Here is a 24,429-nt window from a genome sequence, read left to right as displayed (position 1 = left end):
TTGCCTGCCCCTGACTAAAAATTCCTTGTAAGGCCGATGTCCGATTGCCGAAGGAGACTCTGGAGCTGTGAGGGCACTCCCGGCACCAGGAATTCTCTTTCTCCATCTGAACCAAGAAAGATTTCTAGCAGAAAGAGCAGGTCAGTGCTCCTGCCGGGAATCTCTCCGGGCCGTAACCTGAAGCTTCACTAACGAGTCTTTCCACGCTGCATAACTGGGCTCGGAGTTAAGAAGGGTGCAAACACATTTTGAGCTGTGTCACACTTGGGGTCATTCCAAGGCCAAAGGTATCATTGCTCAGTCTTGAATTAGTTTATTATTTTTTTTATTTTTAAACTTGTGTTTGGTTTTGATTGCCTTCAAACATAAAAAAGGGAGATGGTTTAGCAGCAATAGAGTTGAACAGTCTTTTGGTTTGATGTGGAGGAAAGGGAGCTTCGCAGACACAGAAACGGGACCCTCTTAGTAGAAAGCAGTGCAGTAAATGGAAAGGCTTATGTAACATCTCGTGAAAACTTTAGGCAAAAAAATCCCCCAAACCCACCCATATTTGAGATCTCATTCCATTGCAGTAGTTGAACAACTACAAACAAGCATAACGTAAGTTTTAAATCTAATTTGAATAAAATCTCGAGGATCATACTGTTCCTAAAAGACCGCCCATGGAATATATTTGTATTTATGTGCCATTTTTACTTATCACTGTAGGGTTTGGGCCAATGACACAGGTATTTCAGGGGGGAATTGCATTTTCAAATTCCGTTTGTTTTAGATGAATATATGTAGTTCCTTTATGTTGTGTATTAATTTGAAAATAGTAATGTAACATTCCTAGCGTACGCTTGGTCGCGTACACTTCATTTGCGATCACGACCGAAAGATGGTCCATACAGAGTTTGATTGACCAATTTGGGAATGTATAATCCAGAATGTTGGTCTCTATCGCGATTTTTGTATCAAAAAGCTCTTGCATATGAAGTTTTAAATATATGCTGCTGTCTAACTGGGAACGTTTTCTTTTCAATCGTTGCCCTTTCATAGTTTCACCAGTGATAATTAAAGAATGGGCTGCTTACAAAGGAAAATCTCCTCAAACCCCTGAGCTGGTGGAAGCACTTGCATTCAGGGAATGGACCTGTCCTAATCTGAAGAAGCTGTGGCTGGGAAAAGCAGTAGAAGACAAGAACCGAAGAATGCGGGCGTTTTTGGCCTGTATGAGATCAGATACACCAGCAATGCTCAATCCAACTAATGTGCCCACTCATCTTATGGTGCTCTGTTGTGTACTAAGGTGAGTGTTACCTTAAGGTGAAACAGAACGAGGGAAAGGTTTTACTGCATAATCCCACATTTAACTTTGTGTTAAACCATGAGTGTAGAAAGTGTTAATTCGCATTTGCAACGTCACCAGGAGAAGGGGGTTGTTGATTTAGTTTTAGAACGTTTCTGCTGTGAGTCTTAAAAGCATGCTGTATTTTCAGTGTTTTTTTCTTCGGTCTCTAGAGGACTGAAGGGAGGAGGAAAAAAAAATCCTGTGTTGCAAAAAGGCCACTGTAGCATTTGAATTAGTTTACTTTTACTATACTGTAGGCTTCAGCTTACTAAAAATAACATTTGGGGTCTCAGAGGCTGCGTTGGCCGAGTTGTAAAGCGAAAGAGAGTTCTTCAGAGAACAGCTGCGTAGCACCTTCCAGGCTGCAGAGGTCCCGTGAAGGATACTCGGCTTGCGAGGTGTGAGATTCCCTGGGCTAGAGTTGCTCGTCTAGCTGAAATGATGGTACCCAACAGTTGAAGAATTGAGTCTGTACTTCAGCTTTTCAAAGAGAAAGTCACAAGGTCCAAAATACTTACCTGTTTAATTTTTCAGATTGAAAACTGACTGAGGAATTGAGAGATGCTTCCCTTTTTGGAAAGGGGGGATTATTTCAGTACGACTAGCTTATAAATCTGGCAGAATTCAAGGTTAGCGTGTTGCACGTGAAAAAATTTAAGCCATTTTTGAGAGCGATAAATGTATATTTGTCTTCGGTTCTATTGTATTTGCCTTTTGAGCACTTTCTTTTTCTTCTTATAGAATAGCAGGTATACAAAACCCAGTCCAAATGGTACAGTAAAGCTGGGCTCCTCGTCCATTTGGACAGCATATGTCTCCCCTGTGACATGTGGCATATAGAAACTGTTGTTCATTAGGATGTGATGAGCATAAAATTCACTGACTAGATAATTTCTGAGTGATGTGTTATCTGGAAAACACGTTCACGAGGTCCTTTTTAGCATTAGTCTTTTTTATAAAGACCATTAATCTTTATATTATTTTATTTTTAGAGGTATCAGAATCCACTTATGTTTTAAATTCTGTTTTGGCAGCCTGTCCTCCCTTTCGTCACTGGAAGCAGGGTTTGCCCAACTGGTTCACACCCAGTGGCTCTTCCATATGAATTCAAACAAATTCAAACTTCAAATCTATTTAGCGTTTTGGCCCTTTTTAACTATTCAAGTCTAGGCAGCAAAAAAGATACGGTTGTAGTTGCGTTCTGGTGATTTCTGATGACATAAAACACCACTTGATTTACCTATTAAAGGAAGCTTCTGAATAATGGTGGGCTTCCTTGTAGGTATATGGTACAGTGGCCGGGGGTTCGTATACTTCGTCGCCAGGAACTCGATGCTTTCCTTGCCCAAGCGTTGTCTCCAAAGCTCTATGAACCTGACCAGCTTCAGGAACTCAAGGTAATTCTTAACTGTAACTTTCATAATTCAAGAGATTTATTCCCAGCTGATCCATATTTTTAACTGTAGTGGGTGATGTGTATGTGCCTGTCTCACTAAAAGCCTTGCGTAATTACCTATACTTTCCAAAATATTAATATTTGTATTTTACGGTGTTGCAAAGTTTGGTAGTCAGTTCTGTTTCACTGGTTAGACAGATAACTAAAAGCTTAAGCGTATTCTATACTGCAGAACCTTTTCTCACAATTTCTTAAGTAATTGCCTCTTGGAAGTTTTAAAATAAATGTGCTTCCATTGAAAGGTTAAAAAAATAAAAAAGATGCCTTGTGTGGCTGTTTTTTAAATACCTGGGTATTTTTCATGATTCAGCATTCAAACGATTTCTGCAGCTCAGTGTAGAAATGGAGAGAGACGTGCATAATTGTGAATGGAAAAATGCAGGAGGAAAAAAAAAAGGGGAAAACAGTTTATTAATACTCACAGAATCGTCGAAATAATTATTTTGAGGATTTCAGGAGTTAAGATCTCGAAGTTTCTATTCTTTTGCTAATACAGCAGTATTACATGAAGTAAATATAGCTAATTGATAGAGTTGTTTAGTGCGGTATCCTTATTTTACATATAGAGTGCCTGTCGATCTGTGCAGCATCGTCTTACTCTGGGGGATTTCCCCATTCAGCCTTCAGAAGTTCACAGTGAAATTTCCTCTTCTAGCCTTTGAGCTAAAATATACGAGATTTTGGTTTTGCATTTACCTTGTTTGCTCTTCAGAATTTTCTCAGAACCCGCTCTGAAGTTCTCCAAATAAAATGGTAGAATTTAGTCTTTTTTTTTTTCTTAAGCAACCCTTTTTCTGAATGGCAATAACTTTAGATGCTTTTTTCTGCATAATGCATCTTAAGCCCAATAGTGTATTTGACAGGTGGAAGCTGTGGGAGGTATTAGGATGAATAGGGAATGCACAACTGGAAGTGATCATCCATCTTACCTCCTGTCCGCATTGATCATCGACGTGGTGGAGGACGTGAGATGCTGATCACCTCTTCAGCACGCGACCTCACGTTGGAAGAAGCGGTTTCAGACATTGTAGGGCTCAGGAAAGCCTGGTTCTGCTGCCAGCAGTGCCTGGACGCGTGCTGTCCTTAGCTAAATCACCAAGGAGGAGGAGGTGCTTGTTTCCCAAGCTTGTTCATACGCACAGGTACGCACTGCCGAGGGGCCCAGACAAAAGCGGCGATCCTAGCGTGGCTCTTCTCCGAAGAACCAGTAATTAAGGTCATGCAAGTTTCAGCTATTAGGCTTTTCTAAGGAATATTTTGCCACTAATACAAACTCTGCAAGAGCATCCTCAAAGCCAGCAGGTGACTGCTTCTCTTCTGCGGGTGACGGGCAGAACCTGGGTCGCTTTCCTGCCTGTAGCACCCTGGGAGGGACTTCTCAGTCTCAATCTATGAACCAGTCTGCTCCCGGAAACCCAGTGCTTAGCCGTAGGAGTACTAACAAATGTCAGGGGAAGAAAACAACTGAATCTAACTTCAGAATCTATTTGCACTTGTCACACAGCAAGTAGAGAATTCACGTGTTAGCAATTGAAATGGCAGAGTTCACAGGAAAACAAAGTCGTCTTCCCGTATACCAAAGAACGAATGCCAAGAGCAAAAATAATAAATGAATAAACAAATAAGTAAATTCCAACAGGAAGACATTTATTTGGCCTTTCCCTCATTGCTGAAAAAGATGTGAAGAAACAAGGGATGCAGACAGCTACGTGGACACCTGATGAGTTCCTGCGAAACGACTTGATTGTTCCATTTTCAAAACACAACACAATAAACAAATAAACATCTCGGGGTGGCGAGTTGGGCAAAGGTATCTGTAAGAGTTACCGGAGTCTCGCCTCCATCTTAAGATTTGATGCAAAGAGGAGGAGACCCCACTGTGACAATTGCTGGTCTTAGAGATCTAAGAAAGGAATTCCCAGAGAAAGTTATTTTTTTCCATTCCAACCCAAAATAAAAGGCAGAGACAAGGCAAGTGATGAACAGCATGCGATAGTTTTGTTTAATAGAAACTGTTCTCCGAGTTATAGTTTTAAATCATACATGAAGAGGAATATGGATCGTTTCCATGATAGATGTTGGTTAACTAAAAGATGCAATATTTCATGCAATGTTGTTACTGTCTTCATATGAAGCAGCTGCTTCTCTGTTTTGTTGAAGTCAGACAGAAAGAGCAGCTGAGTTTGAACCCAGCTGCGTATCTGCAAAACCATCTGGATAGTCTTTTGGATCTTAAAGGTTGCTTATGCATAAGGAAGGTAATGTAGTTTAATTTTAAAATTTAATACCAAGGTCTTGAAAATGTTCCCAAGAAAGGGCTGATATTTTCAGAAGTCTTTTAGAGAACACTAGTAGTGATATTTTCTTATGCCAGAGCTAAAAATACATTTGCTGCAAGCAGATCCTTTTTGCTTCCACCACCAGCTATTATTCACTATTTAACTCTAACTTTGTATGTCTGTCCTGCATCCTAAATAAAGCTGTTGTATGCATAAACATTACTTCATTAATGAGAGACGCGTTCTAACAGCAAAATCTTGGATCAAGCTAATAGGACATCCATTTTAAAGGCGTTGGAAGGGAAATGTGGTATGTGGGAAGAAAAAATGAACGCTGAGCTCAGTCCTCCAGCTTTCTACAAAATATCTCAGAAGCACAGGATTACTTGAAATAATTTTTTTCATGAACTTTTCTAATGCTAATTTCCTGTGTCTTTAAAGCTTTTGCTTGCTATAACGTGCTTTAGCATTGTTTGAAAAACTGTACTGCATATTTATGAATGATCTTAACACAGCTCAGGTATGCATCTTGCATGTTTTAGACACCACATGCCACAAATGAGAGATGAGTGTTTTATTAAAAACTTTGTACTGACTTCTTGATGAGTTATCGAGTTAAAACATTAAAATATTAGAAATAATTTCCTGTGCTCTGTTATAGATAAAATAGCTTTTTGGTTTTCTCTCTCACCTGCCGAGTGGATGGAGAAAATAATGTAACTATTGGAATAACTTTGAGTTACGTCGCATTATTACCTTACTAAATTTACAATTATTTTTTTTTCTTTTTTTTAAACAGATTGAGAATCTGGATCCCCGAGGAATTCAGCTGTCTGCTTTATTTATGAGTGGTGTCGATATGGCGCTTTTTGCAAACGACGCTTGCGGACAGCCAATTCCATGGGAGCACTGCTGTCCGTGGATGTATTTTGATGGAAAATTATTCCAGACCAAGCTCATCAAAGCAAGCCGGGAGAAAGTTCCGCTCATTGACCTCTGTGATGGTCAGGTGTGTAGTTTCGCAAGTGTGCCAGTATCAAGTGTGCCAGATTTTCAGAAGCGTTAGTTGTGGTGGGTTTATCCATCCTTTACTTCTTGTGTCATCTCCCTGCTTTTAAAAGGGAACTATGACGTGAATGGCTAACAGGTATTTTTCAGCTTTATTTACTCTCTTGATGATTGAGACAGAATTTTGGGAGATTTGGAAAAAATAAACCAGCGTAAATTTTAATGTCTGTCTTTTTTTTTCTCTCTGGAAACTGCAACTTGAATGCAGTTGTGACGTAATGAATGACTCGGAGTTGAAAACTATCTCTGCTCATTTGTTCAAGTACTGTCTTTTTTGGGTCAAGTTAGCAAGACTGTCACAAAGGACTAGGCTCCAGTGGTTTTACAGTGAAGGAAAAAAATTTGTGATTTCTAACTTATTTTAAACCATGAAGTCGTTCTTAGGGTCCTTAAGCTCAAAATCTTTTCACGTTTCTTACGACCATCTTAAAATACAAATTAATTGGTTTTTTGTTGTATTGAAATCATGCAAAGTTATTATCTAACTATAAAACCAGAAACCGATAAAAATCAACAGTTCACTGAATAACCAAAACTTTTTTAAAAAAATTTTTGGGAGGTATGAAATCTTAACAAAACAGCTCACATCATCTTATTTCTGACTCGAGGGAAACGGATGATAGATTAAATATTGATGACGGCTGTGGTCCATCTCAGGCGTGTGAGCCTCCGGGCATGCTTTAGCCTGCTTACATAGATTTCGTTTTGCAGCCCGGGCTTAGGATAATTATTCTGTTTAAAGTAAAAGGCTGTTGAGGAGATTGTAGACAGAGGTTTCTCAGTTCCTTTCTGGAAAACCCTTTTTAACTTGTGAACTGTTTCTGTGTTACCGACTTCTAAACTGCCTCAGTATTTAGACTCCCATCTCTCTACTGATACGTAAAGATTTTCCTGTGAACAATTGGAATATCCTTGAACTATTAGCAGGTGTGCAAGACAGATTAATGTCATTTTCTAGCTAGCTTTATGGAAGTTGTTTGCAGTAGTTGTCTACTCTTCTGTATTTTGCTTTCGTTGCCTTTGTTGTGTACATGCAGCTTTATACAATTGCGATCAGAATTTTGACATCTCTTTGTGACCTTCTCTTTCTTCATAGGCTGAGCAGGCAGCCAAGGTTGAAAAGATGCGTCAGAGCATCCTAGAAGGATTAAATTTCTCCAGGCAGAACCATCCTCTCCCTTTCCCACCTCCACCTGCCATGCCTTTCTATCCAGCTTCTATGTATCCTCGACACTTTGGGCCAGTCCCACCACCTCAGGGCAGGGGGAGAGGCTTTGCTGGTAAGTGATGGGACAGCGGCGCAAAACACACTGGTGTGAAGGGTTGCCTTGTCTTTCGCATTCCCAAAGCCATGAACTGATTTGCTTGTTCAACTTCAGAGGAAAAATACATAAAAGCAAGTGGTTGGCATGTGTTGGCATGTGCCGGTCACTGTATTTTGTTGTTACTTTTATTAGCTATACCCTAGCGATATGGAACATGTTGTATGGCTGCGTGTTTCCATCAGGGTCTTTAGTAACTGTGCCAGATCAAAATATTTTTACTGCTATTGTATGAAAAAGAAAAAAGAGGAATGGATCAACACAGGATGTTATGAAAAGGCTCTTATTTGCACTGTACATTGCTTCAAAATGTTTATAAATATTAAGAATGCCTCAATTAATGGACACAGTTTAACTGTCAGGGTTGAAGACAACCTTTCCTCCTCCCCACCCCTCTGTTTTTTGCTACAGTCATTTAAGCATTGGCACCCTTGACTGTAAATACGGATACAACCATTCCAGGCTGTTTCTGGAGTTATTCCCTGTCTCTCCGGTACCAAGGCCCATATGCGTATCGATACTGGACGTTGGCAGTAAGATGTTCTTCGGGTGCCACAACTGTAGCCATCGGAGCTCATTGCCAAAAAATTATCGCAAGCCTTTCAGTGCTCTTTGTGCCGTAGAAGTCGGGATGCCGGTTCCAAACCCAGGTTAAAGGCCTGCTGATTGGCCAAGAGACTCCGTGCTCGCTAAGGCGACAGGACATCTTTGGCCAGGGCTTCCTCGGCAGCGGTCCTTGCTCCCGCGCAGTGTCGCCTGCAGGAGCGCGGCCCTCCCTGCCGACTCCGGAAGGGTGGAAGGAGGCAGCAGTGCCTCTGCTAGGGGCCTTCCCAGATGCCTGGCCCCCTCACAGCTTTTCCCCTGTCTTTCTTTACCCTGGGTCTAACAGGAGTCTATGGCTTCGGAGGCCCTTATGGGGAAACAGTAGCCACAGGCGCTTACCGGGCCTTCCGGGTGGCGGCAGCGGCAGGACACTCCGGAGCCTTCTCTGGCAATGACAGCAACAGGACTAGCAAGTTTCAGGGCGGTAATTATACCCAAAACCCTTTTCTTAGAGCTTCTGGCAACGGCTTCCTTCACTTTACGGTTTGGTCTGAGGCTTTCCTACTGACTGCCGGTCTCCCTTTCTCCCTAACTGTCTCAGCTCTCCTCTCTAGAGCCTGCCCGGGCTGCTCTCTGCTCTGCGCGCCCCAGGTCCCCGCCGCAAGCCCTCAAGCCTAGAAACCCTCCTCCAAACACAGGGTAGCCGTCAAACCCGACGAGACCTTCTGTCTCCTGCGCTTCAGAATGCAAGGGTGGCAGCTGTAATCAGCTGAACTCTGCTTGAATGTATTAACGAGTTATTTTCTGAAATTTGGGGGCAGTTGAGCTTTTTTGCAAAAACGACCCCACGTAGAAATGACTGACTTTGGTGTTACTGCCGCCTCGTTCTTCGCTGGCATCAATGTCGGCATGGACACAGGCGTGATACTTGTCTACCCTCGTGCCCATTGCTCGTCTCCTGTAAGAAGGTGGCACAACCCCGTTAATTTCAATTCCCCATTTAGGGTAAAGCTTTCCATATATTCAGTCGTTCTCTCTGGCCTGTTGAGCTTTTATCTTAAAAGCGAACGTAACATACCTCTAATGCTTCCTTGTGTGAATAACTTTGCCCCCGTAAACAATGTGCATTTGAAGCTGAAAGACTTGTACAGAGAAGTATGAACCTTTTTGAACTTAATCAGTAATTTAGGTCCTAGGGTGTTAACGTTTGAAGACTAATAGCGGCTGCATAAATGCTGTGTTTTGTAACCTTTTCAGTGCTGATGGTCTTACCAGTAACATCTGGCTCAGTTGCTCTTACCTAAGATTTCTTGAAATATATGGTATGCCCCAGCGTTGATTTTTTTTAAGGGCAAAACAGAGGTATAAAGACAGGAGCAACTTGAATGGAAGATACATTCATCTTTTAGACAATTGCAATTTTAACTGCTTTCCTTGATAGGGGAACGATAAACCTACCTTTTACACTCAGATCAGTTCAAATGCTGTATTTTTATAACAACTTAGTACAGATATTTCTTCCTAGTAAGTTGTTTATAGGACTTACAATCTGTGTGTCTTATGCTGATGTTTGATGTTCACTAGAAAGTACCTTTAAACCTGCAAGAATTCCTACTTCATTAGGAATGCAGGAAAAAAATAATCTTCAGATAGCTTGTAAAATTTCTCTTCGGTTTCCCAATATGCTTATCTAAAGTATATTTTTTAATTACTGAAACTGAAGTACTCATGTAAGATCATTTTTCTTTTCAAAATTCATACCCATTTTTAAAAAAGGGGGGAAAGAAAGACTCTTGGAGTTGTAACACTTCTGAAAGACCGCAAAATGAGAAATAATCTCCCAGTGTCAAAAGAGGAAACTGTATAGGTGATAAAATCTGGGCAAAGCAGTTTTCCATTTAGTCCTAACTTTAATGTTATGATTGTGAAGATCAAGGTTTGGTTTTGCTTTTATGTGCAGGAGTCCAACCTATTCCTTCTCAGGGAGGGAAACTTGAAATTGCCGGCACTGTAGTCGGCCATTGGGCTGGAAGCAGACGTGGACGAGGGGGTAGAGGGCCATTCCCTCTGCAGGTCGTTTCTGTGGGAGGACCAGCGAGAGGGTAAGTGCAGTCTCCTGGAAAGTGCTTTTTCATATGGAATTTAATGATGGGGGGTAAAAAGTAAAACAGGGAAAAGTTGGGAGGCATTACAAATTACATGCAACACGTTTTAGGACCCGTTCAGTAAATTATACCCACTGAGTAGTCAAGAAAGACATTTTAAGGTGGTTTTTAACCAGTTATTCAGGTGAGTATGAGCATTTTAATGTGCAAATAAAATTCACACTCTGAATCTGATGTATAGATACACACACACACACACTGAATTGTTTTGCATGCAGAAATGACTTGGGGGCTTTCTCTTACATGGAATCAATAAATACCGTTATAGCCGACCAAAACTATCACAGCACTCAGTTACTTCCTTTCTCATGGTAGAAGATTTATTAAGAAGTATGATAAAATTTTTAATAACTTCATTATGCAATTCTTCTCTTAAGCAGAAAACACCTGAAGGACATTTCTAGGTTTTAATAGTTCTCTGCTACAGTCATGATGGGAGATGTGCTTAAAATAATATTAATTTCTTCAGCTCTTTTACTTCATTTCACTACAGCTGAAATTACAGGTGCACAGTTTTCTGAAAAAGAAGTACTTTGCTGCAAAAATATCTAGTCCTTTACTTCGAAGATTATATTTTTTTCCCTAGGCTTAATTCTTCTGTGCCTTTAATCGAGATTGTACCTGTTACAGAAGACAATCCCGAAGTAATGTGATTTATATATTATGTCTGTTTTTAGCAATAGTAAAGGAATGGCGTAAAGTAGGTATATTTATGCCATCTCGAGCCAGGAAGCAATCTGAAGGAATAAGTCCGAACTGCACAAATTCCTTTCTATCCAGTAATTAAATCAAGAGCTGCTGGCGTGGGGACAGGGAGAGGTAAGAACAGCAGAAACAAAGATGACAGAGTTCAGCAGCAGCAAACAGCACTGGTGTAAGAGCAGAGCGGACGCTTGGAGGGGAGCAAATGTAGGTAGGCGCACTGTGTTCTCTAGAATGAGATCCAGTTGCCAAAACATAAGCATCTAGAGCTGGTTTAGGCGCTTCGGACAGCCGCTGGGAAACAGCGTAGGCTGTGGGGCACCTCTGCCCTTCCAGAGCAGCAGCTGGAGGCCGGGGGGACAAGCCGAGGGTGTGATGGGTGTGTTAATCGCACTCCTCGCGTTCAGTGGACAGAGTAACAGTGGTTATAGGTTCTGTTCAGGCATCCGCATGAAAAACGTGGAAAACGTGAAAATCTGGCTTACTACGGAGCTGCTTACTTTTCTGCACTTTAAATGCACTGACTGCGGTACTGTTTGGGGGGAAACCTGCGGGTAGTTTGTAGTGTCGTGCGTGGAGACCGCTGGCTGGCTCAAACGCCCCGAGTGATGGTCTGGAGACACCTTCAGGCTGGGATCTGGCTTACGTTTATACATAGCATCGACTTCCTGCGCAGAATAGCAGTTCCTCCATTTTCTGAAGAAGGAAAATTGATGCGAAACGTAGTCGCCAGGAACTAACACCGGCAAATTCTAAATTGAGAGCCCTCCTTACCTGGGAAGCGGTCAAATCCCACTGAAAGGGTGTTATTGCTCCTTTACGACAGAGAAATACCGTTCTCCGATAGCAGCTTTTGACTTGGGAGGTAAAGCATCTGACACTTTCATCCTGTCAGAGGTGTGTCTTCAGGCAGTTAGGTTTGGGGGCCAGCTGTCACCTCAGAAAGACAGGAAAACTGTCCCTGCCGGATCGTCCTGTCTCCATCAGATCATAACTGCGGTTAAATTCCTTACGTGTAGAGTTACTAGAATTAGTCAGAGGGAAAAACCACTGCAGGCAGCGTATCTGTTTGTTGTGTCAGTTGATACTAAAAATAAAACCTGGGAGGAAAACATGCTAATGTTAGTGTTTTGTCTAAAGACAGGCTTTTTAACAATTGGTGTCCTTGTTGGCGGATGCTGTTTCATACTGAAGACGACTGCTAGGAGACTGTCCAGTGCATCGTCTGCAACTTATCACCTAGTCCCGCACGCTGCTCTGTCATTTTTTTTTTTATCTTTTTCAACAGAAGGGATCATGTCAGGCTTGTTTATGGCATTGTCTCATGTCTCTGCGCAACACTGAACTCGGATGGGCTTCTTACTGTGTAAAATTATCCCAGCTGCTTTTTATTGGCTTCAAGCCATCCGTATATTTAGGGTTTTTTTCAGGGATTTTCAGAGTAGGAAAAAAATCTTAACTCGGCTCCCTGAAGGGCGCACTTTTCACCTGGTTAAAAAGATTAGCAAATGGGATAGGTGAGCGGGGTTAAAATCTTCAGAAAGAATGCAGTGCGAGTTCCTTAAATATAAAACACAGCTCTTTCTGCTTTTTTTTTTATTCTTTGCCGTTGGTTTTTAAATCCCAGTATTTAATTTCTTACTGCTCGGTGTGGGACTTTGCAATGCGCGTGGAAAGACTTGGCGTGGCGCAGGTCGCTGTTTCTCCGGAGTCGGTTCAGTGTAAGTTAGCTTTTGCAGCGCCGCAGCAGCGGAAGAAGGAGCGCTCCAGAAAAGCTCAGGCAGCTTTTGCACAGCTCCCGGGCACCTTGCTGGCATATGGGATTTGTCAGGGATATGGAAAATGAGACACAGTTGAATCGCAGCTGTCGTTTGTTTGCCAGAATGGCAAACTGGGTGATTGCGGCTTACAAACTGGGCAGGACGCAGCAGCTGCCTGCTCTCCGCCAGCTTCGGAGGGGACGGTCTCTGTGCTGGGACCTGCCGGGACCGGGCAGTGCATTTGGAGGAGAAGTAGAACAATCACGTATTCCTAGCAGAGAAAAAAAAAAAAAAGAAAAAAAAAAAAGAATTTTTTAGGTGAGAAGTAGTCCTTCACATAATGCTAAGTTGAGTTTCTGCAAGAGGTGGCATTAAAATGGTTTTAGCTGAGTGAAAGTTGGTTTTGATCTGATCTAATCTTTATTGAATCAAATCAAAAAGCCACCACCTGGTGTGTCCTGGTTGGAAACCTCCGTTGGAAAGCCTCCAAACCTGATAAATTGCTACGTGTCAGATAGGGCCGAAGCCTCCTTTTTTCCCCTCAGCTTCTTAGATAATTTTGTATTCTCCCATCAAAACTGAATCTGTTTTGTATTTTGCCTTCTGTTCTTTTATCTGATTTTGTCTGTCTAGCATGTTTAGACATGGGAAGTGTTATTAAATGGGAGAAATGGCCTTATAAATGGTTCAGGTTGCTAGCCTGTTTTTTTAAGGTGAACGTATTTTGAGCTCTGTTTTTAAAGCGCTGTAAGGATAATTTGACACTTTAAAATGTTTCTGCAAAGCTTGAAAGTACTCATTTATTGTTCTCTAGAAGTGAAATATAGAAGTAGTCATTTTATTGCTACGAAAACAAAAGGTTTGATAGGTTTCATACACTTGCAAGCAGTAGCACCCTGTAATTCTGAATTAGTTACTCATATTGCTTCTTTAAAGAAATGTAAATGTTAGTCACTAGACAGTAAAGCTAGGGAAAAAAGTCTTCCAGCAAAATAAAATTTAAAGTAAACAAAGCTGATATGTTTGTTTTGTTTTTTTCTTCCTTCTCTCTAAAACTTCCAGGCGTCCTAGAGGAGTTATTTCCACTCCAGTGATAAGAACTTTTGGAAGAGGCGGAAGGTACTATGGGAGAGGTTATAAAAGCCAGGGAGCAATTCAGGTAATAAAGCCATGTGCCTGACTTCACACCGCTCTAGTTTACAGCCTAATACGGTACGGACTTCCAGACCAGCTAATATTGACAAGCACAACTTTAAAAGATTAAAAAAAAAAAAAAAGTGTTTCTTACAATGACCTTGCCTACGTGTTGAAGCTGTAAGCTGCGCAACAGTGATGGATGACAGGCTAGTGTTGCACCTCAGTTACGAGCAAACTCTTGATTATAAAGACAGATGTGGAAAAATGTATTTTGATACGAAAGCTGTGCCTACACAGCTCTAACCGGCCGTGGGAGTAGGAGGAAATTTAGGAAAATGGGAGAAATGCAAAGCTGAAACAACTTGGCCGTTTCCGTTCTCCCCCACGCTCTTTCCCGGTTTCTTGCCTGGGACCACGGTCCAGCCTCATGAAGAAAAATTAGTAGCAGTTGAAGGATCTTTGCCTGCTGCATGGTTCCAAATCTAGCAACTTAGTTTAAACTTATAGGAAATAACAGCCCAGTCTTTGCCCCCACGAGCACGCAGCTTCCTTCTGGGTGACAATATACAAAGCATCTGTGGATCGTGGTTTTTGTCTCTTCCATGGAGCCTTTAAATACAGCTGAAGCCAACTGCTGTTTTGTATTAAATGCCAGTTGCTTCAGAGTTCTGTTTTCCTCCCTTTTCCATTGTTCTTGCTGCTACGCAGTTGGGAATGTTGATGCAAGTCCCAATGGTAAGGGATGAGCGGGCAGTAAATAGGTGGAAAACTCACCATATGTGTTATCGTCTGGATCCGCAGTTTGTCATGGAGATATTAGTGTGTAAGAGTAGGGGGGTGTTTGCAGGTACCGGACAGTAAGAGAAGGGATGTTCTCCAGTGGATAATGAAGAAACTATTCAAGTAAAACTTGCTGTCTCCTAGGTCTAAAAATTCAACTACTTCTCTTCCTTGTTAAATTTCTCTGTACGCAGATCGTATACGTCTACGAATGTACCTGTGTGTTTAAAGCTCTGCATCTTCTACTTTAAATAGAAAAGAAACCACTGTGTTAATTATATAGTATCTAATTTCCAAGTACCTTAACCGAGGAAATGAAGGAAGCTCTGAGACGGAGCTCCCAAACATTCTGGGTTTTTTTCAGGTTTACGTATGTAAGAGTAGTTCAGGTAATACCTGTACGTGGATGGTAGATAGTCTTGCCGGACAGTCAGCAAGTTCGGGTATTCATATTTTTATTAAATGATCTGTAATTTAGATGGTAAATACTTGTGACCGCAAGGATCTTGGTCTAAAATTGTGCCTGCTATAGGGAGGAGAAAGGTAAAGGGTGGCATTTTCTGTTGGCTGGTCCTGAGCTCGTTGGATCCGACGGCCACCGGTCACTATAGCGTAGGTCCCTCTTGCGGGAAAAGGAAAAGAGTGAATTAAAACGCGCGTGGCGGGGAGAACTTGGGAAGTTCATGCATAGCAAGTCAATTTGGATACCCAGTTAGGACTGGCGGGCCGACGTGCTTCCCCGCGCCCCCGGGCGGTTACGGGCGGAGGGTCTGCTCAGGGCCAGAGCCAGACGGGCCTATTTACACCGAGTTACATCCTCCCCGCAGCGGCTTCACTGATCCTCCTTCCGAGGCGATACAAGCAAAGGCTGGAGAGCCTGGCTGAAAGAAGCAATTTGTGCTTATCAAACATCAGACATGGCTGTTTTTTCACAAGATGAGACCTTGGTCTGGAAAGAAACAAAAGCGTGTATTTAGAACTTGCCACTTAGTAAAGCCTGTAAAAAAAAAAGTACATTTACACACGTGATAAATACTCGTTGTCCTCCTCTGCCAGTCATACCCCTGTGCAATGTTACTGCGGAATTTTTTGTCATTTTTTTTTTCTGGCTAACAAGGATTGTGATCCTGATGCTAGAGAACAACAGTTCTTAACTCGCCTGCAAAAGCTGCCAGCAATTCAGAAAAGTACTAACTGTGCTGTTTCTAGTACGTCAAAATTAAGATTATTACAGCGTGAAAGGGTTGGCTATTGTTGGAGGTGCGTACGATGGCCGCATCTCAAGGCATTTCCTAGTGCTTGACGCTGTTAACAGCAGGACAGATAAGAACGTTGCTTCTTAGCAACCCGGCCTGCTTATTTTGTTTTGTTGTTTGAGGCCTATTACGTTTCTGGAACGCTGAGATTGATTGTTGCAGATACTTAAAAACTAAATACACGTTCTAATGCTGCATAAATCTGGTTTTTACCGCTACGCTCGGTCTTGTAAGATTCTGCTATAACGTGCTTTTCGTATGCAGTCCCTTTCCTGATCTGGGAGCATAGAGACTAGTACAGATAATACTGCATGGTACTTTTGCACCTCTTTAAAAGCTGTCTGAAAAAAAGTTTGGGGTTTGTATTCGAATAACGTGTAATCCTATCATTAAATTATCATGTCTGTGAACCAAGAAGCAGAGTTAAGCTGTATATTGATTCTCAGTTTCGGTGTTTCCAGACGTTGATGTAGCTCTTGCGTTGTGAAATAACTGAAGCATCTGAGTTAGAAAGGGCGTTTTGCGGCAGGAGCGCTGCCAGGCGTGGCTGGAAGGCACTCGGGAATCCCGAAAATCCTTTCTCACCTGTGCTGTTCGTTTGCTGTGCCACCTCTTATTTCAGCAGCACACGCGCCTCGGTGTCCGCTTGTCATCCCTCTGCGCGCTGCATGCTGCCTTAGCAATAGTGTCTTTGTAACGGCTTGTAAATATCCGGCGCTGGTTCTCGAGTAATTTTCTTCTTTTTTTAAAAAATAGGGCAAACCTCCTTATGCTGCTTCAGCAGAAGAAGTAGCCAAAGAACTTAAGTCAAAATCAGAGGAATCTAAATCCTCAATTGTGTCTTCAGATGGATCCCTGGCTGAAAATGGAGTTGTGAATGAGGAAAAACCAGCTTCCCAGATGAATGGGAACACAGGAGACATCAGGGCTTCCAATCAGTCTGAAAGTGCCTTGAGTAATGACTCTAAAATGTGCAATACAAATCCTCACTTAAATGCACTAAATGCAGACAGTGTTTGCCATAAAGATGATGCTCTTGAGGCCACTGTCTTAAAAAAAGAAGAGTAAACTTATTTTTTATAGAGGGTGAAGGATGTTGGGAAGGGTCAGGATTAGGAATATCTGGAAAGAAAGAGAGCCTACAGTTACGTACATTTTTTCCTTTCCGTAAGAGAAAAATGAGGACTTTGGAAATTCGGATCCCTCTTTGATGTCAGAGATTTAAACAACACATTTTTAGTTTTAACCAGTTGTAGTCAAAATGCTACAATAAAACAAAAAAGAAAGAGAATGAAGAGCATTTGACTCCCGCACTTAAAATGAAGTATACATAAAGTTTAAACTGGTTATGACAAAAGCTTGTAGTTTTGTTTTTTGAAATATAAAGAAAACAAATTTTGGCAGTCTTTAAGTATATATAGCTTAAAATATAATTTTTAGTACTTGGCACCATATGTATGCCATTATATTTGATTTTGCATTACTGTGTCACAATAAAGCTTTCTTTAAGGCTTTGGTTTCATGATTATGGGGGGAAAAAGGCACAACCACAGTTTTTTCTTTCTTAAATTTCATCACCGTTGATGTGGTTCTTTTGTGTTAAAAATGTGCAAACTATCGAAACTAAAAATTATAGAGTAATATTGCAGTTCTGCTGATTTTTAAATATACATCATACATACTTTACAAGCAAGTTAAATGGAGATAAACTTGAAATCATAGAAGATGCAAATGACCTTTTCAAAAGAAACACAATGTGTTCTGAAACTTTTTGTGACTAATACCATGCATCCGTGATCAATGAACTATGTGGTTTTGAATCAGACGTAGACCATTAGTACTACTATTTGAGCTAAACTTCTGCATGGTTCATAATTTTTAAAGTGTGTAGTTAATATTATGCATGTTATTGTCCTCTTTCTTCCATTCTTACAAGTACTGTGCCCATTTGCAAAACAAAAAGCTAATAATCAGTAATAGTCCTATAAAAGATGTTAACTATGTTTAGTCATTGACTGATCTTGCTCTAACCTTAAAATTTTGTGATTATTGACCTCTGTTGCATTTATTCTAAAACTTTAAAAAAAAAAAATTATCTAGCCGTTTTGAATATCAACGTTACCCTGGTGTACTCATTGCTGTATGCATTATTGTTCTCTGTTGCTGTTTTATGCCTTCATATTAGCAAATATGAAATTCTGTGAAAAACAAAAAAAAAAAAAAGCTTTGATCTTCAAAAAAAAAAAAAGTACCCCCCTTCTGTAGCAGGAAACAAATGGCTTGTTCTTGAGAACTTTCCCATCAAGAATTTAGTATAAGCAAATATACCTGTATCATTTTGATGTTTTTGTTAGTGTTTCCAAACTTAATGTACTTCAAAATCAGAATCATTTCTTTATATTCGTTTTCATATAATTCTCCTGATGCTCTTCATCACACATTAGTGATCAGAAATGAGGTGTAATTCCCCATTCCCTGCCCGCAAGAGCTAAGTAGGTATCTTAATGTAAGTTGAAGGGAGTTCTGCCCCAACTCATGGATTGTGCAAGAATGAACTACTGTTGGGTTTGATTGGTTGTAGATGGATTGTGGTGTGGTGTATTTGAAGGCTATTGAATGCAACTTACAGTGCTTAATAAAAATCTTTATTCTTTTAGTATAAAATACTGTATGCCTTTTTTGTCAACTATTTTTTTAATTAACCTGTTGTTGTAAATAAAAGTTTTTCCTATGCCCAAATGAAGTGAGTGAGTCAGCAGACTACGTGATGTCCTCCCGAAAGCCGGCGAAGGAAAGCGCGGCCTTCCCGCGCTGCCGGGGAAGGCCGCACCTGAGGGCAGCGACGCCTCCTCCTTTGCGTTCTCTGCCGCTCCTTGGGCTGGCCGCATTTAAACACGAGGCGGCTGACGAGGTGCGCGTACAGCAGCAATAACGGGGGCAGGTGTTGAAAGAAGAAGAAGATTGGCCCCAGGTGCTCGCAGGGTTTGAGGTACACGATGCCGGACAAAGCCTGGGTCTCAACTCCTCGGAGCTGAGAGTAAATGGTTTGGGATTTTTAAGCGGGAGGTCTCTCTACATCGTGGATCGTACCGATGTGCCGTGAGGAGTTAGAGATCTGTACCTTAGTTGGTACCAGGAGAGGGGTTTTTTTCTGGGCAGACCCTTCTTGTCTGCTGTCTCTATCCCGATGTTCGTCTGTTGGTGCCTGACACGGTGTTGAGCACAGGTTACCCTGAGCGCTTCGCTCTCCTCGGGCGGCCACGGGAGCGGTGGCAGCTCTGCCCTGCCGGCAGGGTGCTGTTTGCAGCAGCGCGGCTGGGGTTTGCGCAGATGATGGCAGTCAGTCGTCCTCTGCCCTCCCCCAGCCCAAACCAGCTCTCACGGCACCTACCGGGGATCTGCTCTTGGACTCCGGCGTGGTCGTGGTCGTGTCCCCTCCTGCCCTGCCCTGGGCCTGCGCTGTTTGCCCCACCGCCCAGCTTGTCTGGTCTGGAAATACCCAGCCTCTCCCGGTGAAGGCTGAAGGCACCAGTCGCCCGCTTTTCCAGCGGTCCCTGGCAGGGAATAAGCAGGAGCAACAAAAATAACCGTGCATGGGAGATGGCACCAGTGTGCCACGTCCTGCGAGCGTGGGGACTTCACTCCTTCCCTCAACGTAACTGTGCCAGCAAAATTTTCTCCTGGGCAGCCCAAACGTGACAAGCTTATCCACACCAGTGTGGCTAAAGTTAGGATGTGGAAAGTAGCGAGTTAACTAGTTTGTTGGCCCGCACGTAAGGTGCTGCTTTTACTTTTCCCAGAAATTACGGTGGAAAAAGCCTAGGGCTTGCAGTGACGTCTGTGTGCGTGACCTGGGGCACTGGTTTTCTCTGTGGCCTGTTTAAACCCCTGCCATTGCCCCGGCGCGGCTGAGACCCGGGGCAGGAGGAGGATGCACCTTCAGATGGTGGTGGGAGCGGCGGGGACAGCTCGCAGGTACCGAGCTGCCTGGTTCCCTGACTGGGAGCTCCGGTGTCAGACTGGGAACCAACACCGGGTTTTGTGCCAGGGGACTCGGTGGGTGCGCTGGGGCTGAGCGGGGACAGGGGGCCGGGGGGGAGCCAGCGGTGCTCTGTGACTCTGCACCCATCGGGGCAAGCACGGGGCTGCCCGTCTTCCCTCCTCCTGGGAGGCTTCTTGCAGGAGAAGAGATGCATTTCAATTTAATTGAGTCCTCTTCCAAAGAGTTAAACTGACTCTGGGATCAGTGATCCTACAGAACGAGCAGGGCTTGCTCCGGAGGAACACCTTGCGCGTGTGAGTTTATATGTCAGCAAATATCTTCTGTTCTTCACTGTGTTACATGGACCTTTCATTAATCTATTACCCATGTATAGACAGGCTGCCAGCATCTCCTGGGACAATGCTGTGGACTCCCGCTGGACCGCAGCTGGGCCCCGAGCGTGGAGGTGGTGATGCTGCAGGTTGTCCCCTCGCCCACTGTGGAGGTGGCGATGCTGCGGGAGGTCCTCTCGCCCAGCGTGGAGGTGGCGATGCTGCGGGAGGTCCTCTCGCCCAGCGTGGAGGTGGCGATGCTGCGGGAGGTCCTCTCGCCCAGCGTGGAGGTGGCGATGCTTTGGGAGGTCCCCTCGCTCAGTGTGGAGGTGGTGATGCTGCGGGAGGTCCTCTCGCCCAGCGCAGAGGTGGTGATGCTGCAGGAGGTCCTCTCGCCCAGCGCAGAGGTGGTGATGCTGCAGGTGGTCCCTTCACCCACCATGGAGGTGGTGATGCTGCGGGAGGTCCCCTTGCCCAGCGTGGAGGTGGTGATGCTTTGGGAGGTCCCCTCGCCCAGCGTGGAGGTGGTGATGCTGCGGGAGGTCCCTTCGCCCAGTGTGGAGGTGGTGATGCTGCAGGTGGTCCCTTCACCCACCATGGAGGTGGTGATGCTGCGGGAGGTCCCCTCGCCCACCGTGGAGGTGGTGATGCTGTGGGAGGTCCCCTCGAGCTGCCTCCGTCCCTGCTGGGATGGGGAGCGCCGGGGCTGCAGCGGGTGGGAACGGGGGGGTCAGCTCTTCTCCTGGTGCCTGAAGGTCTCCTGTTGGCGACCTGGGAAAAGGTCTCGGGCACGGAGCGTGGGGGCTGAAGGCAGCTCCTTGCCGTGCTGCAGGTTTTCCTGTCTACGCACGCGCCTGCAGGTGCAGCATCTGGAATGGGCGCCCAAGAGGGGGGGGGACGTGACTTCTATTTATAAAGGCCAAAGGCCTCTGCGAGAAGTGAGCTTTATGATTTCTAAAGCGGAAATTGATACGAATAAAGATGATCGTTTCAGACCTGTCGGCTTAGGCGTGACCCGTATCCCGCTATCCATCCCCGAGAGTTAAACTGGGAGAAGTGGCCGTTCGGGTGGGGACGTGGCCCCCATCCACCCCCTGCCCCGGCCTTGTCTGTCGGCACCGCACAGAGCCCCCCTCGCGCTGGCCCTGCGCTGGCCCCGCTAATTGTTTAACTGTGTCGTTAAGGACTGATGATGATCTACGTGTGCCGCAGTCAATCACTTTTAGTGCGTTTTTTAACATCCAATCTTCAGTGAGTCCTTAAACGCAGGCAGGTGGGTAATTAGTGACGGCGGAGGTGATTTAGGGGTGTCTGGGGCGGGGGGAGCCCAGCGCGGGCATCCCAGAGCGGTTTTCCTTCTCGGCTCCGGGGCAGCGTTGTGTTTCGGAGAGAGGAAAATGAGCTCTCGGCGACGTGCTGGGTGGCGGCGGCCGCTCACCCCTTCCTGCCGGGGGCTGGCGAGCCGCGGGGCGAGGGAGCGCCGCCACCATTTTCTCTGCTGCGCTGGCGGTTGTGCTGCCGCTGCTGACGGCGGCGGCGGTTGCGTCGCTGGATGATGCGTCACGGGCGAGGGGGTGACAGCGGCCTGAGCGGCGGCAGCCGCCGCGCCGGCCTCCAGCGCCTCGTTACGCGGTCGCGAAGGGTGAGTTTTTCAGGGTCGGGGGAAGCCCTGCGGCCAGCAGAGTCCTGCAAGCGGCCCACGGCGCGGGGGGCCCTTCCTGCGCCCACCGGTAACATGTCGTGGTGACCCCGGTGAGCAGGGCCCCCCCGCAGCCCCAGCAAGGATGGGGAATGGCACAGCGCAGCCGTGGCTCCGGTGCTGCCAAGAGGTGACAAGGGAGACCGTGGGCACCTTTTTCAGTGCAGTCAGCGCTTAAGAGCGTAATTATCCAGACCTGAGGCAGATTACAGCTCCCTCAGTGAAAGTCTGGATAATCCTCTCCATTGCCCTGAAAGCCCCTGAAATAGGGCCGGGGTCGGAGCTGGGGGATGCGCAGCCCTGGGGTACGGTGACACCTCCAGCACCTGCTGCCCCTCTCCCCCCGGGACATCCCGTCCCACCAGGGTCGCGCAGCGGGTCGGAGCGGGACGGTTCCCAACATCAGTGCCCTGCCGGTGTCCCCCGTCCCCGAGACATCCGTCCCAGCCGGGGGTGGAAGCCCCAGCAGCGGCAGCTCCCCCGGGGGCGGCGTGAGGGGCCGGGGCCGCCCCGGCCGCAGGGACGTGCCCCCAAGGCCGCCTGAGCCCTGGCAGGGGGGGGCTGTCTGCAGCCCCCAGCTCTTAACTGTGGCTGCTGCTAATTAATAAAAAGGGAGAAGTAGTTTTGCATTTCCTTCTGCCCGTGGTTACAGCAGGTTTTGCTCCGCTCCCCTCTGGGCGCTGTGCCAAGTCCGGGGGGCTCTTTGTGACCCCTCTTTTCCTCCTTATCTGAGGAGTTACGGGGCAACACCCTCCTCTCCTCTGGGAGTCCTGGCTTCTTGCAGTTGCCCCCTCCAAACCTGGAGGGGCCACGGGTCTCCCCGACGCTCATCCGCTGCCTGGTGGTCACTCGTGCCTCCTTCTACACCTCGACCTGAACCACGGGCCCATGCTCCGCTCAACCTGCCATGTCCTGCTCCAGCACGGCAGGGATGCAGGGGCAGGGGGGGATGTGGAGGCAGGGGGGGATGCGGAGGCAGGGGGGCATGCGGGGGCAGGAGGGGATGCGGGGGCAGGAGGGGATGTGGAGGCAGGAGGGGATGTGGAGGCAGAGGGAATGCGGAGGCAGGAGGGGATGCGGGGGCAGGGGGGAATGTGGGGGCAGGGGGGGATGCAGGGGCAGAGGGAATGCGGAGGCAGGAGGGGATGCAGAGGCAGGGGGGGATGCAGAGGCAGGGGGGGATGCAGCGCAGAGGGGATGCAGCATGTGCCAGCACAGCCCAGCTGAGGCAAACCCATGGCCCAGAGCCCCCCTCCCGAGTTTGGCCCTGAGACCCCTCTCCTTGGAGCGGGCGGAGAAGAGCGAGCAGCTCCTGAGCCCTGGCCCGGATGCTTTGCCTTCCCACAGCGAAGCAGCAGGTAGAGCTAAATACTGTTTCTTTTCATTTGACACCCAAGTAGAGGATGGAGTGTGTCCAGAGAAGGACAACGGAGCTGGTGAGGGGTCTGGAGCACAAGTCCTGTGAGGAGCGGCTGAGGGAGCTGGGGGTGTTCAGCCTGGAGAAAAGGAGGCCGAGGGGAGACCTTCTCGCTCTCTGCAACCCCCTGAAAGGAGGGGGTAGCCAGGGGGGGTCGGTCTCTTCTCCCAGGGAACAGGCAACGGGACAAGAGGAAAGGGCCTCACGTTGCACCAGGGGAGGTTTAGGATGGATATTAGGAAACATTTCTTCACGGAAAGGGTTATCAAACATTGGAAGAGGCTGCCCAGGGCAGTGGTGGAATGGCCATCCCTGGAGGGATTTAAAAGTCGGGCAGACGTGGTGCTGAGGGATGTGGATCAGTGGTGGGTTTGGCAGTGTCAGGTTGATGGTTGGACTCAATGATCTGAAAGGTCCCTCCCAACCTGGACAATTCTGTGATACTACGCTAATGCCATGAGGAGTTCAGGGGTTTTGGCAGGAAAAAGTGTATTTCTGAAAGCACTGTGGGATTCGAATGATGGGGTGGGGTGGGATGGAATGGGATGGGGTGAAATGGGATGGGATGGGGTGAGATGGGGTGGATTGGGATGGAGTGGGGTGGGATGGGATGGGATGGGGTGGAATGGGGTAGGATGGGGTGGAATGGGGTAGGATGGGGTGGGGATAGGATGGGATGGGATGGGATGGGGTGGATTGGGATGGAGTGGGGTGGGATGGGATGGGGTGGGATGGGGTAGGATGGGGTGGGGATAGGGTGGGATGGGATGGGATGGGGTGGGATGGGGGCAGAGGGCCAGCCAGCAGGATGCTGAGCGGCTGCTGGAGGGTGGCGTTAGAGCCCGGCAGCTCCCCCGGGAGCCAGCCCAGAGGCAGAGCACCCACAGGTGTGTCTCGGGGTGACGGGGTTGTGTCTCGGGGTTGTGTCTTGGGGTGACGTCTCAGTGGTCATGGCGGATTTTGCCACCTGCTTCAGGCCGGGCAGCACCTTCCCTGCACAGCTCCGAGAGTCCTGTCCCCAGGTGTCATTTCTGGTGAACCTTGTCCACGCAAGCGTCCTTTTGCTTTGTGTCTCCCTGTCAGAGTCGTGTTCGTCCGACGTTCAATTCCACTTTATTTATACTCCGTCGTCTGTTTCCGAACAGGCGCTCAGCAAATCGAAAGAGAAAAGTTATAAACACTTTGAAACTCCCTTTCG

The 24,429-nt window shown here is 46.0% G+C and overlaps 2 protein-coding genes across 6 annotated transcripts in view; both read left to right on the top strand.

Moving 5' to 3' along the window:
* Window positions 1-18,465, top strand: part of FAM120A (family with sequence similarity 120 member A) — a 53,487-nt gene extending 35,022 nt beyond the window's left edge. For 2 of the 4 annotated variants that reach the window (XM_074602952.1, XM_074602951.1), the window contains exons 11-18: window positions 1,042-1,291; window positions 2,616-2,730; window positions 5,868-6,077; window positions 7,233-7,416; window positions 8,348-8,485; window positions 9,962-10,103; window positions 13,691-13,787; window positions 16,558-18,465. In XM_074602952.1, coding sequence (XP_074459053.1) covers window positions 1,042-1,291; window positions 2,616-2,730; window positions 5,868-6,077; window positions 7,233-7,416; window positions 8,348-8,485; window positions 9,962-10,103; window positions 13,691-13,787; window positions 16,558-16,869 — 1,448 coding nt within the window. In that variant the 3' untranslated portion in view covers window positions 16,870-18,465. The remainder of the gene's footprint in view (window positions 1-1,041; window positions 1,292-2,615; window positions 2,731-5,867; window positions 6,078-7,232; window positions 7,417-8,347; window positions 8,486-9,961; window positions 10,104-13,690; window positions 13,788-16,557) is intronic. The other 2 variants (XM_074602953.1, XM_074602954.1) reach the window with 1 other exon arrangement.
* Window positions 18,466-19,703: 1,238 nt separating this feature from the next.
* LOC141749448 (uncharacterized) lies at window positions 19,704-21,247 on the top strand. 2 transcript variants are annotated; one of them, XM_074602926.1, is made up of 3 exons: window positions 19,704-19,776; window positions 20,178-20,366; window positions 20,406-21,247. In XM_074602926.1, exons 2-3 carry the CDS (start codon window positions 20,256-20,258, stop codon window positions 21,159-21,161), a joined length of 867 nt encoding a protein of 288 aa, XP_074459027.1. In that variant the 5' UTR covers window positions 19,704-19,776; window positions 20,178-20,255; the 3' UTR covers window positions 21,162-21,247. The 2 variants fall into 2 exon arrangements, with proteins under 2 accessions (XP_074459027.1, XP_074459026.1); XM_074602925.1 differs by having other exon boundaries at window positions 20,178-21,247.
* Window positions 21,248-24,429: the final 3,182 nt, after the last annotated feature.

Source organism: Larus michahellis, chromosome 10 (genome assembly GCF_964199755.1).
Source record: "Larus michahellis chromosome 10, bLarMic1.1, whole genome shotgun sequence".
Taxonomy (NCBI): Eukaryota; Metazoa; Chordata; class Aves; order Charadriiformes; family Laridae; genus Larus; species Larus michahellis.
This window is presented reverse-complemented; position numbering and strand designations above follow the sequence as displayed.